The sequence below is a fragment of the Musa acuminata genome, chromosome BXJ1-3 (genome assembly GCF_036884655.1).
Source record: "Musa acuminata AAA Group cultivar baxijiao chromosome BXJ1-3, Cavendish_Baxijiao_AAA, whole genome shotgun sequence".
Taxonomy (NCBI): Eukaryota; Viridiplantae; Streptophyta; class Magnoliopsida; order Zingiberales; family Musaceae; genus Musa; species Musa acuminata.
In genome coordinates this window covers 45,433,444-45,450,351 of record NC_088329.1, presented here as the reverse complement: position 1 = coordinate 45,450,351, position 16,908 = coordinate 45,433,444, and the positions used below count along the sequence as shown (strand labels likewise).

Here is a 16,908-nt window from a genome sequence, read left to right as displayed (position 1 = left end):
TCATCGCAGTGCAAAGCTTATGATAGTTAGCGTTCTACCACGGTAAAAACTTGTCACATCGGAACGTGGGAGTTTGAGATCAGTTCATTTATTGTGTCAGACTCGGGACACAATGATCGAATTCATCACATTGTCAAGTCCAATCAAACGACTTTTGTGGGATGGAGTTGAAAGAGGAGGATATAGACCGCGTAAATGAATCGGTGGGCGTATGAAAGGCTCACTGCAGCTCTTCTTCCTTCATGCGTAGCAAAAGAACTCCATCGCTGCTGCCTCCCTCTCTGTTTCCGTCTTCGTGTGATAGATAGGCTCTGTGATCTGCTGAGCCGCCGTAGCCGAGCTCGGCCATGGGCGTTCAGCGCCACCGGCTTCGCCGCCTCTCCGCTGCCGTCGCCGTCTTCGTCTTCGCCGTAGCTCTCGGTGAGAATAATTACTGAGTGCTGACCAAAGTCAACAGCCCACCACGGCTCTCCGTTCCTTATTTCCACCACGATCTCTTTTCGTCTCTTCTTCTGCTTCTCTGCTGAACTATGGCGCCTTCGTCCCCAAAATCCTACCTTGCATGCTTATTCGTATTCAAGATTCCATCTTTTTTTGCTTCCACCCGCGAATCCACTTACCAGCAACCAGCGCCTTAACCTTCTTCACCGTTCTTGCTTCTTTTCTATACACAGCAGCCATTAGTGCTCTCTACAAAAAGAATCATTCTCTCTCGATCGATGCTGACCTCTTAGTTTCCTGTTGGTGTTGATCTGCAGGAAGTGCATCGGTGGTAATCGCCCAGGAAGCGGGAGACACAGGGCTTACGCTCTGGGTAAAAGAGAACCGGGTGCAAGTCTTGGTGGCTCGGAGGAGGCTCGGTGGCCCAGGCTCGTCGCCGCCGATCTGCAGGGCTCGTTGCGGCCGGTGCCTCCCATGCCGACCGGTGCACATGGCGATCCAGCCGGGCCGGAGCTTTCCGCTTGAGTACTACCCGGAGGCATGGCGATGCAAATGCGGCGGCAAGCTGTTCATGCCCTGACAGCAGAACACAATTAATGGCTGGTGACGGAAGAAGAGAATTCCATCGATTGGTTCTTCGTGACATCGGTACAAATCTAAGTTATACTTCTTGCTGGTGATCGGATTTAAAAGTCTTAGTTGTTCTTGGCTCAGTTGAAGTCAAAAGTTTTGGATTAGCTCTCTATAAATATGAGGTAGAGTGAAGAGAGATTGTTCTTCTCCTTTTTAGTTTGATGAGGTATACAAATATTTAGTCTTTGAACTATCTTCATTCTTTTTTTCTCTTTAGTTCAGTCTCTGTGCATTGTTAGAGAGAGACTGAGAAGGGAGAATTTATTAGAGACAATTGAGGGAGAAAAAAACAATAACATTTATCAGATTTAGTAAATATATATGGAAATATACTATTCTGAAGACAGGGAAGAAATACATCATATTTTTATTAAATGACACCTTCCATATTATGAATGGTATTAAGCTTAATACGAATGAAGCCTAAGATCTTCTACAGAGGGCTGGTGGGACCGGTTTCATTCTTAGAAATTCTAGAAGTCTTAGATTGTATTAGCTGATTGTATTTTTACTTTTAGTGGAAATTCCTCGTTTGTATTATGAGGCGTCGAGTTTGCGTATTTGCACGGAAAGAGAAAATTTAAGTTTTTGTATATGTTTTGCATCTTTGTGTCAGGGCTTAACTTGTCTCAAGTGTGTATGATCACTAGCACGATCTCCGAGCTAGAGCGTATTAACCCGAGGTTTCATTGAAAGGGCAGAGGCCTTATTCTCCCATATGAAGGTTGAAGATCACTACTTTAGTTATCCGTCGGGTACTTGTACATAGGTCGGAGTTGAAAGAGGGATTCTTGACTCGACCCCTTTGATACTTAAGTTAACAAGAGTTGGAGATGAAAGAGTTGGAGTGTGCATGTGTGTGAGATCCAACCCTCAGCGCTATTCGTAGGGTGGCTTTTATACATGTTGTCGTGTGTTGATATACGTAGTTGTTAATAATCACCGATGTCTTCGTACACCGGTGTTTAAAGGTCGTCATCACCATAAGTGGTCAGCTCATATGTTGGGATGTGGGCGTAGTCTCATATGTCCAGCCCTATTTCATTCGGCGTTACTATGCGCATATGGAGTAGCTCAGGATGAGGCTTTGTCGCTCCTTATAGCCTCAAGCGATATTGGTGTAGTGTACTGACGACGTGGATGGCAAGCGGTTGCCTCATTCAGATACGAGGTATCGAGCCAAGTATCGAGTTGGCTCGATGCACCACATTGCTTCGGAATGCTGTGCTAGTTCCGTCGTGGCAACCGATGTTTTTCGGAGTGGATGTCATAATATGCTATCTTCAAACCGTCATGCTAAGTTCGCTATGGCGACCAACATGTCTATCGAGTGGATACCATAATATTCTATATTCGTATATATAAACAAATTTTTTTATTTTTTTTCTAGCTTTAATATTTTCAATATCACTCGGATGATTTCCATAGAAAATAATCATATTTTGAGTATTTTATTCTCAAACAATATATCTAACGTAAAAATATTAAAAACACCTCTCAAATGTTTTTTCATCTAGTTTTTACTAGTTTTTAAGTGCTTCAATATTTTTATTTAGCTTGTCTACAGTATTTTTCAATGATGTTTATGATATTTTGTTGATGTATTGAAAACATTATAAATGAGTGTCACTTTGATTATCATTGTTTATAGATTATTATAATATCATATTTTTAGATTTATACAAAAAGACAGATAAAATATTATAACAAACAGACAAATTTTGAAGGGGTGGTTTGAATATTTTTAAATTAGAAATACTGTTTAAAAAATTCAAAAAAATAAGAATATCGATTGAAAAATTTTAAAATATAAATATTTTCTAAAAAAACCCACTAATTACGCTGCTGTATTTTTTCTTAGGGGGGGGATTTATGTAGACTTATTTTGAAGTAATATTAGCTTTTAATTTTTGGGAAAAAAATATCTTCTAAATAATTTCAACTTCATTCTATATAGCCGTTAGAAAATTTAAATTTTGAACATTGACACCCTTTCTCCTCCCCCTCTCAACTCCAATAAAAGGAGAAATCCATCCGAAATCGACGAGTCGGGGAAAAGGAGAGAGGAATGATGAAGACTGTGGTGGCGCTCACCCCGACCACCGCGTCGTCGAGAACCCGGTCGGCCTCCGCCGCCTCCGGAGACCGCTCGGAGGCCCGTGGCGGCGGCGACAGCTGCTACTTCCCCGGGTGCCGAAAGGACACCAATTGCCACTGCGACATCTGCCTCGCCAGCATCCACGCCACCCGCGACCTCGTCCCCTCCCTGTCGTCAAAGCCCAAGGCGAGGGCGGCGGCGTCACCGGTGCCGTTCCTCACCGACAGCCCTCCTCCGCTCCCAAGGCCCGCCCTCTCCGTAACCCCTCCCCCAACCCCTCCCATTCGGCCCTCGCCGAGATCTAGGCCGGCGGAGAAGAGAGTGACCGTCAAGCAGCAGAGATCTCGGAGCCTTGGATATCCGGTAATTAGGTTTCTCGTGGGCTTGTTCTCGCTGTGGGCGGCGGATTCCGGCTTCTCGGCGGTGGTTTTGAAAAGTTTCAGCCCTAAGATGACGCCAGAGGCGGTGGCGCAGGCAGGCGAGAAATCTCGAGTTCTTGGGCATGATCTGAAGGGAAGATTGGAGCTTTTGCAGCAGCAGGTGGAGAAGCTGGTCGGCGGGAGGGTTTCAAATTGCAGCTCCACCGATTCTTATTGGGAAATGAATCAAGTTCGCATCTTTTCTCTCTCCAATCTCTTCTTCTCATCCGGACGCCGTAGCAAGAAATCCTCATCTTCTACCCATTCGAATTTTAGTTGCAGGGCGGCCACTTCCTGTTCCAGTGGAGGTGTGTGATCTACAAATCGATGGCAGAGAAAGTGAGCGTTTGGGGAAGTCCCCTGAGGACTACAGGTCTACTCGCATCCGGAGCTTCTCCTCGATCGATAACCATTCTATCGGGCAAGATCACAGAGGTACCGAGTCTCATCTTCTTAGGCCTTTCTTCACGTCCTCAACCTTGGCGTCTACTAAATTGATGTGAGCCTATGATCAGTGGCCAGACGATGGTAAGCTGCTATCCACCATGAGAACAAGCAACAGCAGCTCATGGAGGTACGAGAAATGGAGATCAGCCGCACTGCATCTGGATGCCAACACATGGGTCTTGGAGTACGAGAGGAATGCCGTGTTGGAGGGGCCAGGATTGATCCCAGCAGCACGGGAGCTGCTGAGACTGAGGGTGTGGAAGAAGGTCACAAATCTGGGACTGCAGCAGTCTCTGAGCCGCCTTCTCCGCGGAGAGGAGGAAGAGATGACATCCCCAACATAGCGAGTGCTTTGTAATCGTCCTCCTGCTTTCTTCATCCCCGTCTCTCATCTGTTATGAGATGCTGAATCGTGTGCTCTCTCAGACATGGTTTTGACCACAAAACATTGTTCTCTACATTAGCTTAGCCAACTGCAGTGCCAATCCCTAATGAAATCTTCGACTCGGCTTATCTCGAAGCCCAAATAGGAATACGAGGCTCGATGGGTCCAATTAGCCCTCAGCCGACCCAACCACTGTGTGTGGATTAGGCGGTGCTCGCCGCCCCCTGTCTATATATACTTCCCTCCGGTCCGATCCTTCGCACGCGGTTTCCTTTTTCGCCCCCCCTTCCTTGGCGGAAGAAAGGTGTTGCTTCCCACCCTTCCCCTTCCATTCGCTCCTCCGTCGCCGAACCCCAAATCAGCCATCAAGAAACCCTAAATCTATCCCGAACCCTGTCGCCGCCCTCGTCCTCCCACATCTCCAACCGATTCCCGGCTTCGGATCTACCCACCACGACCGATTTCTTTGCGTCCCTCTGCTGTTCGATATAGGGTTTCCTCGCCGCTCGATTTGGGAGAATTCCAGTCCGGGACGGTCGCCTCTTTCTTTATTCGAGATTTGGGCCGAACCGTGACTGGGAAGCTCGCCTCTATCGTTGTCTCCGATCGGTAGTCGAGCTTTGGTCCGATCGGCTTCTGGGCGGGCGCCTTCCGTCGTTGCGAGATTCTGGTGAGCGGTAACCCCCTTTGGGCGAAGAGGCTTTCGCTCGACGAGGCTTGTCTCCCTGCAGCGGCCGGTCGAAATTGCGCGTCGCGGAGCCTCGATATCGACTTCTTGAGGGCGTCTTGTTGCCGATCGTTGGTCTTTGCTGCTTCAACTGCGCTTCCACCCGATCGATCAAGAAAGGAGTTGCCCTGAAGCTATTATTTGGTCTTTTCCTGCTCCCGCTTGCGGAATTGGTATCTTGATTCAGCAACAGGGCGTGGCCTTCAACCGAGTCATTAGGGAGGAGATAGATCATCTGTATACAAGTTTATAATTTCTGTTGTTCTGGCTCAATATCAGACCTGATTTTATCTCTTTGGCCTTTATAACTTTGCGGCTCGTTTTTAGGGCAACAGTTCTGTTGTTTGTGGTTTATCTTGCTTGAAATTGGACCAGAGAGAAAACAAGAGTGAAGAATAATGGCTGTGTATTATAAGTTTAAAAGTGCCAAAGATTATGATTCTATTCCCATTGAGGGGCAATTCATATCTGTTGCCAATTTGAAAGAAAGAATTTTTGAAATCAAGCTATTTGGAAAGGGCACGGATTTCGACCTCATGATCTCTAATGCACAGAATAATGAAGGTTGGTTCTTTTTCTAGAGTAGTAATCGGGGTTACTAGGAATTCCTTTTATTCAGAATATTAGCATCTAATAAAGTAGGAAAAGTTATGTTATCTTCATTTACGAAACATTGATGTTTACGTAGTAAGGGTGCATGATCTGTGGGTCTGTGTCCGGTATTGGTTAATCTGTTAATAAATTCTCTGGGGTTACTGGGTGAATTAGGGTTAAACTAATATCTCTTGAATAAATTTTATAGCCTCTGTTCCTCCCTTTTTCGTTTTCAGAATATGTAGACGAAGGAGCTATGATACCCAAAAACACATCGGTTTTGATTCGTCGGGTCCCAGGGCGGCCACGGAAGCCTATTGTTACCGGAATAGACGAGTACTATCTTGGACCTTGAATCTTGAACATTTAATAGCCTGTTATCTTAGCGTCTATTATACAATGTATCCGAAAAATTTTCTCGTGACAATGATGTAATGATACTAGAAATTTAAAGTTTCTCTGGATGAAGCTTTATATGAAGTCTTTAAGACTAACAGGCATCTTTCTGTGTGCGAATCTGAGATAGAAAGTCTATTATTAATCTGCAGGCCAAAAGTTGTTGAGGATAAGGTGGAAGATCTTCCACCATCGAGCAGCATGTTGGTTGGTGATTCATCTACAACCAAATATGTAAGATTGACTACTTCTGCATGTCGTTGCCCGGCGGGTTTATGTTGACACTTTGTTCCATCTTTTTAACCTATCGGCTACAATTAGAATATTTTATTTCACATGGTTGATGGGAGCATGTCAGGCAGACCCATTTTAAGTTCTGGCATCACAAGGTAGATTATGACACTTTTACTGAATTTTGCAGCCTGAAGAATATGAATGGGATGAGTTTGGGAATGATTTGTATGCCGTTCCTGAAGTTAATCCTGCTCAGGCGAGTAATCCTGTTTTAGATGTTTCTCCTGCTAACATGGTCGACGAGGATAGCAAGATTAAGGCTCTAATTGATACGCCTGCCCTTGACTGGAATCGGTGAGGCCTATACGCTGCATCCTTTTTTTTTTTGCTTTAACAATAGTTATGGGGCAAAAGAACAATATACATTAGGACAGAGGAGAATAGAGTTTCAATTACATCCTCTCTGTCATCTAGCAATGAGTACTCCATAAGTTAGTGTTTTGAGTGAGTTGGTATGCTTTTGTAGTCAAACGCAAGAAGGTTATGGTTCTGGAAGAGGTTTCGGAAGGGGAAGCGGCAGCAGGATGATGGGTGGTCGTGGTTTTGGTAACTCTTTGCTTGTCATTCCTTTTTTAACTTTGAAAGAGCATTTGGTTTGATTACTAGTTCCAGAATGCATATGCTTTTGAATTGGGGGTCAGTCTGTGATGTATGAAATACTCTTAATGAGTATCTTCTCTGACATACCACATTTGCAATAAAGAAGACACTTTAGTTTATTGTAATTTCTGCATGTGAACTTATATCTTCAGTTTGTTGCATTATCTTGGGTCCTGAAATTTATTCTTTCTGGCAAAATGAAGGCCGAGGCATGCTTGAACGTAAGACACCCCCAGCAGGCTATGTCTGTCATAGATGCAAAGTACCTGGTATAACACAGATCTGTTGTCTCACAAGTGATCTCTTGCATATTTCTAAATACAATTCAAAGCTGATATAGTGAACATTCTTTTTTAGGCCACTTTATCCAGCACTGCCCTACGAATGGAGACCCTAACTATGACATCAAAAGGGTGAAACCTCCAACTGGAATTCCTAAATCAATGTTGATGGCAACTCCTGATGGCTCCTATGCGTTGCCAAGTGGTGCAGCTGCTGTTCTGAAGCCAAACGAGTAAGCTTATAAATTATTTGTGCAATTTTTGTTGAACAAATATATTGTAGAATTATTTTATGATATTTGCTATTTTATGCAGGGCTGCATTTGAAAAAGAAATTGAGGGTTTACCTACCACTCGTCCTGTCAGTGATCTTCCACCAGAATTGCGTTGCCCATTATGTAAAGAGGTGATGAAAGATGCTGTGTTAACTAGCAAGTGTTGTTTCCGGAGTTTCTGTGACAAATGTAAGTTTCATAGTCCTTGCATGTTGATTTCTGTGCTACAATTCTTGGTAGAGAGTTTTCAGTCAATATTGTAGTTTATTGTGTTCGATTTTCAATTTGCTAAAATTTATGGTAGATGATATAGTAACAATTTTCATTAAGTTCCTTTTTCTCATTCACTGCTCGTGCCATTTAGCTGGTTTTTTATTTCAATGTCAGGCATTAGAGACTACATAATTACAAAGCTGATGTGTATATGTGGGGCTACAAATATATTGGCGGATGACCTTCTTCCAAATAAAACTCTCAGAGAAACAATCAGTCGGATATTGGAATCAACGACTAGTAGCACCGAAAATGCTGGAAGCCTGGTACAGGTCCAAGGTATGTATGAATTCTTTTTTGGGAATCATACTCTGAGTTTGTTTGTTCTTTTGATGAGAGTAGATTTGCCTTCTCAGATATGGAATCAGCTCGTCCTTTACAGCCAAAAGTTCCCTCTCCTACTTATTCTGTTGCTTCCAAAGATGAACCTTTGCAGCACACCGTGGAGCAATCTTCTCATATGAAGGAAGGTGAAGTTGCAAGTGAAGTAAAGGCTACAAACAATGATATGAATTCTTCGGATAAGAAAGCCATTATAAATACTCCTGCATCTGAAGACGTGCCTGAATCTTTGAGTATGAAGGGACCAAAGTCATTTGAGAGTGCTCCAGTGCCTGAAGATGCTCAAGAAAAGCAACTTGCTGGAGAGCAAGGTAAGAAATTTGTGTGTGTGCTGTCACATTCGTTATGCCACTTGCCTATTGAGGTGAGGAGAGAATACATCAAAGTTGTGGGTATTCTTTTCAGCTGTAAAAGGTTAAATTACTCTATTTCTATGTATGTGATAGAAAATGATATAGGAGTATATGATAATGAAAGTTTATTTTTTTAGTTATAGTCTCTGGTTCATGATTCCATGTAATAATATAATTTGCAGATATCAGGAGGAGCGCTGAGCTTTGTCTAGGAGAATGATTCTTATTTTGATGCATTCTTTGTTTTATTATTTCTATTTTATGGCATTTTTCTATTAACATTTTTTCCAGGATAGAAAAAGAAGAAGAGATTCTAATTTTGATGCATTCTTTGTTTTATTATTTCTTTCTTATAGCATTTTTCTATTAACATTTTTTCCAGGAAAGAAAAAGAAGAAGAAAAAGGCACGTCTCCCTGGCACTGGTTCGTTTATTGCGTTAAGATTCATTCAGTTTAGTAATCTACTGCAAGTTGCAGTCACTTTAGAGTGATAGCTCCGAAAGAAATGGAGTTTCGGATTATTAGTTTCTATAAAGTAAATCAAACATTACTAAATGCTTTTGCCCTTCTCCTGCTTCCCTCTAAATCGCAGCTGCTGATATGCAATGGAGATCCTACCAGGATTTTGGAGCTGAAAATTATGGGATGCCTTTGCCTCCTCCTGGCTACAATCCACACTGGTCTGGTGGAATGCCTATGGGAGTTGATGGCTACATGGCTCCTTTCGGCGGCGCAATGCCGTTTATGGGTTATACGCCAGGGCCCTTTGATATTCCTTACGGTGGGGGAATTTTTCCACAAGATCCATTTGTGGCGCAAGGTTTTATGATGCCAGCAGTTCCAAGGTATGCATTGGATAGGTAGTTAACAGCCTAATGAAACAATTAGCTGTTTTATCCTGATTTAGTTGTTGTGATCAAGTATTATGTTTTTGAGGTTCAGACTAGGAATGACGCATGGTTTTCTGTGATTTGTTGTTTCCCTTGTCATTGTCTTTTGTTGATTTGATAGTTTATTTTTGTTTTTGTTTGCTTCTATAATGGAATTCATTTGTTTATAAAATCAATAAATTTGTGGGACATTGTATTTTTGTTTGTCAGTAGCATATAAATGCATATGTTGACAAAAGTTTGTGTCTTCTTCAGGGATTTATCGGAGTTGAACATGGGTAGTATGGGCATGAATCAGAATCAGGGGCCTTCAGGCATGAGCAGAGATGACTATGGGGCTAGGAAAGCCGCCGATCTAAGACGCAAGCGTGAGATGGAGCGACTTCGTGAAAGGTAATTGGTTGCTTCTTGTTTGGCATTTCTCCCTTTGCTAAGATGGTTAGAAATCCTAGTCTTTTATGGCCTCCTAGGTTCTGGTTTGGCGAATTTAACAAAATATATTACATGATAGCTGTGAACTTAGCAAGTTCTTCTTTGGGAACATGAATATGCTGCAATATATGTTGCACCGTGTGATGTAGCCATGAGTTTGGAAATCTTAATTGATGTTTTGCACCATGCAGAATTAGCTCCTGCAGATGAAATAGCAGGATTCTTTTTGCTAGTGGTTAGCTTTTGATTACTGAAAGTTCATTGTCGAATGGACGCAGGGAGAGGGAGCAGTCCAAGGATAGGGACGCAAGAAGGGAATCGAGCAGCATGAATGATGCTTCTTCTTCTTCCATGAGACCAAAGCCTGTATGTCTCTTTCTGTTAATTCATTTGCTAACTCCTCCTAAGCGTAGTAGTTAGTAGATGCATTAGATATAAAAGATAGACCCAACTAAAAATGAGCTCCATCATAGCCTTCCTTAGTTGTTTTATGGGGTGCGCTTCAATTATTAATCCTCCTCCCAGTAGATGTGATTGGATCCGTTTCGAACCCATGGTCGGACCCGAGCCAGTTCGATTCGTTGTCCTCCTGTTACAGAGTCCGTGAACCGTCGTCGTCGTCCCTGAGAGCACTTGGACGTGCTTATCAACTCAATTTTGTACTTTCTTTCCTTTTAATCTCTTTCCCATGCCCACCCAAATCTTCTCGATGCTTTGGTGGCACCTCGATAGTTTAATCCGACACAAGGTGTCGTCCGTATCAACGATTCCAAGGAGAAAGATGATCTTGTCAATTTGACCATGATTGACCGTTCCGAGTCAAAATTGGCGGTGGCTTCTGGTCCACTTTAACCCATTTCTTAACTCGTATGGACTAGGGGGATGAAGTTGACGCGTCGTCATACATAGGGTGGCTCTTATTTGGCCTTCCATGGCTTTCCTACGTTATTGGTACAATTTGCACTGACCTTTGTCCTTTATCATAACAATTTGTGTTTCCCCCTTTGACTGCAGACCGCAATGTCCCAGTCCGACCGGTCGGACCGCCATCGGGACCGGGACCGGTCTGAGAAGACAGCAAGCGTGGACCGCCATGGACCGCCCCGCGACCCCCCTCGGCACTCGCCACCGCGGCCCCGACAGAGGAAGGCCGCGGACCACGACGAGCCGCTCTCCGACGCTGAGCGGAAGCATAAGGCCAGCGTCTTCTCCCGCATCAGCTTCCCGGACCCCGGCGAGGGGGCCAGCAAGAAGAAGAAGACCTCCTCGTCCGAGCTCCCACCGAGGAACGGACTGAAGGAACCGACGAGCCACAAGACCGGGCCAGAGGGGCACCGCGACGAGCCCAAGGGCGGGAAGAGCTCATCGACGAGCACGAGGAAGGGAGGCAGCGGGTACGATCACGAGTCGAGCGAGGAGGAGTACCACTTCAAGCGGAGACCTTCGTCTTCGTCGAGGAGGGAGGCGACGAAGGCGGACCACCGGGAGGAGGTGGCTCCCCGGCCATCGAAACGTTCCCGGGAGCGCGAGCCTCATGAACGGGGTGGTAGGGAACGTGCTCACGGCCACGAGCGTCCTGCAAGCAGGCGTAGATGAGCGATAGGGCGAGGAAGTTGGTACAAGTTGCCATTACAGTTGGATTTGATTTTTTTTGTATCCTGCAAATTTATCTAATGAGAATTCAACTATCATAACCTCGTTTTTCCTATTTCATGATGGTTGTATTGCTAATGTATGTAATTGGTCTTTGTGTGTGTTGGTGGTGTCCGAGTCATACCAGTCGACCCGAGCTGAGTCTGGCTGAACCTGATTCCATCAGGATCCGTCCCTTTTTCCACGCAATCAGGTTGGATGGAGTCAGGATCACATTCGGCCATCTGCTTGCAATTCCCGACTCCATCGATGACCGGATCAACCGCCAAGATTTGCGGATCGATCCGACCCCACATTCACGTTCAAACTTGGCGACGTGTCACACCGAAACACCCTTCCACGGATGCGAACTTCGTCTATATAATCTTGTCACGGCAGTCCCTTTCCAATCCCGCGCCAAGTCTACGCCTCTCCTACGTCCAAATAGGATGAGTCAGAACCAACCCCGGCGGCCTGGTCAGATCCAGGAGCGGCCGGCAAGATGCGGCGACGTGTTACCGGTGGCCGGAGGCCACGCCGGCGAATCCATCACCCCGAGGGCCGCGGACATGATGCCGTCGGCCGAGAACAGGGTGCTGGGGCGGACCCCCAACGACGGCCCCGCTTCCGGCATGGAGTCGGCTGCCACGCGGAACAAACAGCGTGGCGTCGTGAGCAATGCCCCCGGACTGCAGGACGTGTCCGTCACCCAGACCGACATCCCCGGCAGCCCCGGCCAACGCCTCGTGACCAAATTCGTCGCCGGCCAGGTACGTGTGAAGAAAGTAATCGTACGCATGCGTAATGGCGGATCGCGTCCGGAAGTCGTATCCTTCGTCTATACTTTTGGTGGCAACAGGCAGTGGGCCAGTATGTGATCTACAGAGGAGAGGGAGGTGACGACCAGGGTGGCGGTGGATGCTCCGTGGCGATGTGGACGGACAAGGTAACGATCGGGGAGGCACTGGAGGCGACTGCCACGACCGCCGGCGACAAGACGGTCGAGGCGAGCGACGCCGCCGCGATCCAAGCTGCCGAGGCGACCGCCACGGGCGTGAACGCAGTCATGCCGGGCGGTGTCGCCGCAGCTGCGCAGGCGGCTGCCGCGGCCAACGCCTCGAGGGATCGCAACGACGACAAAACCAGGCTCGGCCAAGTTGTCAAGGTAACGACTATCCACAAGACTTGAACTGCATGCACCCGACGGTCTTTGACGTAGATACGTACGTCGCTATACTCGGCGTCAGGACGCGGCGTTAAGGCTGCCGGTGGACAAAGTAGCGACGAGGCGGGACGCGGAGAGGGTGTTGGCGGCTGAGATGCGGAACAACCCCGACCTGCTAACGTATCCGGGTGGGGTTGGCGCTTCCATGGTCGCGGCGGCAAGGCTTAACCAACAACGTTGACACCGCTCGATCACTTTCCTTCTTTTCTGCGTCTCGCAGTGGAATAAAAGCTCTCGAGTACTCCTTTAATGGCGTCGCTTTGATCACCGTGCCATAGCTGACCTTTGGTCTCCGAGAACTTTTGTTGCGGTATTGTTGCCTCCTACCGGTCGATGCACTCAATCTTGCGTTTGGTCGGGCCCAATCTGGACATCGGGCCTGGCTTTTCTAATGTTGACCTTCGCGTTGTCCGATCAAGAAAACATAATGCAAGATTGTTGCATGTAGAAGACAGGATCAAGAATTAAGATATATTTTGCTGTGGAATAAAAATCGGATTCATGCCGTGCAATCTACAGCCTCAATTCTCGTGATCACGTTCCGGCGATGACATGCATGCATGCAGCGAACCACCATATTATCCTTGTGGTGGATCGATGGAACCACCGACTTCATCGTCAAGAACACAGCTCAGATGATCCGGAGAGATCAACGGGGCAGCACAATTCACATCCTACAAAGCAAGCAGCAGCACAGCCTGTGTTGCCTCGCCAATGAGACGCAAGAAGCAGGTGGACCATCTGATTCCAGTCTCCATAGGGCAGACATTTTTATTCCCTCTCTCACCCGCTGTAGGTTTCGGGAGAGAAGACTCCATGGAGCCCCGCACCCCATGAACGGATGGACGCATACGAGCTCGGAAATGGAGTCACGTACGTACCAATAAGCAGCTTCGATAACGCCACCGTTGGTTTTCTCCCCGATGCATGCAGTCAAAACTCTCATAGGCTCTCTGCGCACTGTTGCAGTGGGAGTCGCAGACACAGCTCGTCCTCGGCGTTTTGGCCACTGCTGACACTTGTATAATGGAACAACTCCTCTCTCTCTCTCTCTCTCTCTCTCTCTCTCTCTCTGTTGTTTAATTTGGAGTTCACGTGAAGCCAAAGGAGGCGAATCTCTCGTCGTACGAAGCTGTGCATGAAGGATATAAACTTTAGATAGGGATACATCCAACCGGGAATCACGGATCTTGCCCACATTATTAGATTCCTTGTGTAAGAATTCCTCGTCACTCCCAATCTACTTAACTATCCCATCTAAACAGACAGTAATTGGCCGTCTTATATTTTACCTCTGATACATACATCCTTCGCTTTATCCTCCTCTCGCAACAAATATGTCAGAATTCTTCGTACTGAGGAGATGATGTTAAGGACATCAAACTTCCACTCCTCTCTCGGGGAGAAAAACCAACATATATGAGACTTCAACTTCAAAGCAAATCGTGTAAGAAATATTACAAGTGAGAAGGTTGATCACATTTATATATCCCTACTACTTACTCATCAAAATATGAGATTGGTGGTGTCTTCACATGCCAAACATAGGACAACTCGTTCGAAACAACTTGAGGGCCAAAGCCTGTCTCCTCTTCCAATCATACTGTCATGTAGCACGCATGTGTTTAAGAAAGAGCTCCTCGGTAGCAGCTTATCCAAAGACTGTCATCAGCTTAAAGTACGCGTTAGATAATGTCCGTTTATGACATGTTGGAGATCTCAAGTTTAGTGAATCGTTCGTGGAAGCTATGGCATCTTATGGAAAGTGTTTCTGCTCATTGATGTCTGCTGCATATACTCCTCTCTCTAATCCAAGCAATCTATCTCATTGAGGTGGTGGATTAATTGCTGGACTAAGAATGAAGCAATCCTGTTTGGGAAATCCAAATAGATGGAGTTTAAAAGCTGTCAAAATCTCAAAGTGGAATCATTGTTTGTTAACTCAATGAGATTTTGACAGCTTTTAATCGGAGTTGATTGCGTTCATATTTTGATGGCTACCCAAAATCCATATAAGAAAATTATTTGCATATCAACTTTGGAAACAGCACAGCATATTTGTCATCACAAATTTGTGATATAGAATATATATATTTTTTTTCCAAAATATTATGGTCCTTTTCTTATACTTTGTCTATAAACAACCATTCAGAAAATTAGGCTTTGATGGCTTTTAACTAAAATATTTATCCGACGGAGATTAGCTATAATATTTAGAAATATATTCGTTGAATTAGATAAGTAAAATATCTAGGTCCATTTACTCTAACGTCGTTAGTTTTATAGATGAAAATATAAAAATAATAGGTAAAAAAAATAATTTCAACGTTTCAGTTGTTGGTGGTGGATAGCAACACCACCGAGGGCTACAGGTGATTGTTGTAGATGAGGAAAACAATGAAAAGAGATGAGAGTCGCTATGCATTTGTGTCGACATAGGCATAATTGTTGAGCGACGAAAGAGTTGCCAATGTAGATGTCGAGCAGCCCTTTCGTCGCTTAACAACTGTATCGACGTAGACGCAAATATAGAGTGACGAAAGGGTCGATCGGTATTTGTATCGATGTCGACAAAGATGCAAAGCAATGTCGATCTACAATTGCATCGATACTAATGCAATTGTTGAGCAAAGTCACTCTGCATCCGTGTTGGCGACAATGCATATGTCGAGCTGCCCTTTCATCGCTTGGCAACCGCGTTGACGTCGACAACAACCCTCACCTCTAACCTCTGCTCTCCTTTCCCACAATAGCCACCCATAGCTTTTAACAATGTCTTCGTCTCTCACCGTCGATGCCATCCTCCGTTATCAACTAAAATATTAAAGTTATTATTTTTACTTATTATTTTTATATATTTTTTGCCTCTAAGAATCATGATACTGAAAAGGTTTAACTAAAGAGAATCTCTGATTAACCCGCTAATAACACACGATGCCTTCTTAATACGACAAAACAGACAACTGTTGTCATAATGCTAATTATTTAGCATATTATATATTGATTTGTAAGGACTATAAATTACACAGCGAAACGCCGCTTTTGCTATCTTCTTCGCCTTCTGTTTCGAGATATAGACAGAGAGAGAGAGAGAGAGAGAGAGAGAGAGAGAGATGTTTGGCGAAAGCCTGTATCGGTGCTTCTCTGGCTTCCGCCACGCTTCTCATTCTGCTCCTCTCCCGGCTTCCCAAAATGCCCCCACCTCCTCTTCCTCGTGCGACTCTCCCGTCGTCTTTAAGAACTTTAATTCACTGTATGACCCCGCCTCAAACTCCGAGACGCTCTCGCTGACTCTTCCCTCCTCCGCCGTCGCCGCTGCCGCTGCAGGCTCCTCTTTCACGTCTTCCTGCGACGCCCCCGACGACGACGGCGGCGGCGGCGGCGGCTCCTGCCCCTCGGAGCGCGACCTCTTCTCCGCCATCGCGTCCCGCCGCCTTCTCCCGGCGTCCCCGGGCCGGTCCAACTCCATCGTGGACTCCGCGGCGGTCGCCGTCGGGGCCGGGACCGGGGTCCCCGTGCCCACCTACTCGCCCGACCCGTACCGGGACTTCCGCCGGTCGATGGAGGAGATGGTGGCGGCGCTGGGCCTGGACGCCCGGGACCACCGTGCCCACCTCCACGAGCTCCTGCTCTGCTACCTCGCACTCAACCGGAAGCACGCCCACAAGTACATCGTCAGCGCCTTCGCCGACCTCCTCCTCGCCCTCGCCTCCACCCCCGCCGTCGACAAGGCCTGAGAGCATGGTTTTGCTGGGCTGTGTACCTCTAAATGCTCTTCTTTATCCCTTCCTCTGTTGGAGGTGGCGTATAGATCGATCGTATATACGTACATACGATTCCAATACAGTGTTCTCAGCACATTGTATCCTATGTTCGAGATGGATTGTTGTTCCTTTTTCTTTCTCTTAAAACTGTTTCTTTTGATGTTCCAAGTCGTTCATGGTTCATAGTGTTCTACAGGGATCCTCGAAAGGGAGCAAGGAAGAATTGGTGTAAATGATGGAAGTTAATGGGTCTGGTGGTGGAGGTCAGAGTGATAGATTGCCGGCCTTGTCAGTGAGGACAAGAATGATGGATTCCATGTCTGCTCAACTGAGGTGGTGGTGGCCACTGGCAAAGCTGTGTTTGAGTCAAGTAGATCTTGGCACAGCCACTAAAGATACTGTAGAC

The 16,908-nt window shown here is 45.9% G+C and overlaps 5 protein-coding genes across 5 annotated transcripts; all 5 read left to right on the top strand.

The window, feature by feature from the left end:
* Nucleotides 1–91: 91 nt before the first annotated feature.
* LOC103980053 (EPIDERMAL PATTERNING FACTOR-like protein 4) lies at nt 92–1,420 on the top strand. Its single transcript, XM_018823321.2, has 2 exons — nt 92–420; nt 759–1,420. Exons 1-2 carry the CDS (start codon nt 348–350, stop codon nt 1,019–1,021), a joined length of 336 nt encoding a protein of 111 aa, XP_018678866.2. The 5' UTR covers nt 92–347; the 3' UTR covers nt 1,022–1,420.
* A 1,682-nt stretch (nt 1,421–3,102) lies between these two features.
* Nucleotides 3,103–5,442, top strand: LOC103979773 (uncharacterized). Its single transcript, XM_009395980.3, has 3 exons — nt 3,103–3,781; nt 3,868–4,026; nt 4,107–5,442. Exons 1-3 carry the CDS (start codon nt 3,143–3,145, stop codon nt 4,380–4,382), a joined length of 1,074 nt encoding a protein of 357 aa, XP_009394255.2. The 5' UTR covers nt 3,103–3,142; the 3' UTR covers nt 4,383–5,442.
* On the top strand, nt 4,610–11,594 carry LOC135634915 (E3 ubiquitin ligase PQT3-like). The gene is made up of 15 exons (XM_065145664.1): nt 4,610–5,714; nt 5,981–6,080; nt 6,293–6,374; nt 6,562–6,728; nt 6,901–6,980; nt 7,238–7,303; nt 7,392–7,548; nt 7,631–7,779; nt 7,978–8,142; nt 8,220–8,516; nt 8,941–8,982; nt 9,152–9,404; nt 9,705–9,842; nt 10,160–10,247; nt 10,896–11,594. The coding sequence occupies exons 1-15, from the start codon at nt 5,549–5,551 to the stop codon at nt 11,475–11,477; spliced, it is 2,532 nt and encodes an 843-aa protein (XP_065001736.1). The 5' UTR covers nt 4,610–5,548; the 3' UTR covers nt 11,478–11,594.
* Nucleotides 11,595–11,935: 341 nt separating this feature from the next.
* Nucleotides 11,936–13,227, top strand: LOC103980054 (late embryogenesis abundant protein D-34-like). Its single transcript, XM_009396338.3, has 3 exons — nt 11,936–12,283; nt 12,373–12,678; nt 12,761–13,227. The coding sequence occupies exons 1-3, from the start codon at nt 11,963–11,965 to the stop codon at nt 12,917–12,919; spliced, it is 786 nt and encodes a 261-aa protein (XP_009394613.2). The 5' UTR covers nt 11,936–11,962; the 3' UTR covers nt 12,920–13,227.
* A 2,551-nt stretch (nt 13,228–15,778) lies between these two features.
* Nucleotides 15,779–16,799, top strand: LOC135634887 (transcription repressor OFP12-like). The gene has a single exon (XM_065145599.1). It carries the CDS (start codon nt 15,852–15,854, stop codon nt 16,473–16,475), a length of 624 nt encoding a protein of 207 aa, XP_065001671.1. The 5' UTR covers nt 15,779–15,851; the 3' UTR covers nt 16,476–16,799.
* The last annotated feature ends 109 nt before the right edge of the window (nt 16,800–16,908 follow it).

Coding starts and splice junctions, on each gene's coding strand:
- LOC103980053 (XM_018823321.2), top strand. CDS start 348: ATGGGCGTTCAGCGCCACCGGCTTCGCCGCCTCTCCGCTGCCGTCGCC. Junction 421..758: donor CGTCTTCGCCGTAGCTCTCG/GTGAGAATAATT, acceptor GTTGATCTGCAG/GAAGTGCATCGGTGGTAATC.
- LOC135634915 (XM_065145664.1), top strand. CDS start 5,549: ATGGCTGTGTATTATAAGTTTAAAAGTGCCAAAGATTATGATTCTATT. Junction 6,375..6,561: donor ATTCATCTACAACCAAATAT/GTAAGATTGACT, acceptor TGAATTTTGCAG/CCTGAAGAATATGAATGGGA. Junction 7,549..7,630: donor GCTGTTCTGAAGCCAAACGA/GTAAGCTTATAA, acceptor TATTTTATGCAG/GGCTGCATTTGAAAAAGAAA.
- LOC103979773 (XM_009395980.3), top strand. CDS start 3,143: ATGATGAAGACTGTGGTGGCGCTCACCCCGACCACCGCGTCGTCGAGA. Junction 3,782..3,867: donor CTTATTGGGAAATGAATCAA/GTTCGCATCTTT, acceptor TTCGAATTTTAG/TTGCAGGGCGGCCACTTCCT. Junction 4,027..4,106: donor TATCGGGCAAGATCACAGAG/GTACCGAGTCTC, acceptor GCCTATGATCAG/TGGCCAGACGATGGTAAGCT.
- LOC103980054 (XM_009396338.3), top strand. CDS start 11,963: ATGAGTCAGAACCAACCCCGGCGGCCTGGTCAGATCCAGGAGCGGCCG. Junction 12,284..12,372: donor CCAAATTCGTCGCCGGCCAG/GTACGTGTGAAG, acceptor TGGTGGCAACAG/GCAGTGGGCCAGTATGTGAT. Junction 12,679..12,760: donor GGCTCGGCCAAGTTGTCAAG/GTAACGACTATC, acceptor ACTCGGCGTCAG/GACGCGGCGTTAAGGCTGCC.
- LOC135634887 (XM_065145599.1), top strand. CDS start 15,852: ATGTTTGGCGAAAGCCTGTATCGGTGCTTCTCTGGCTTCCGCCACGCT.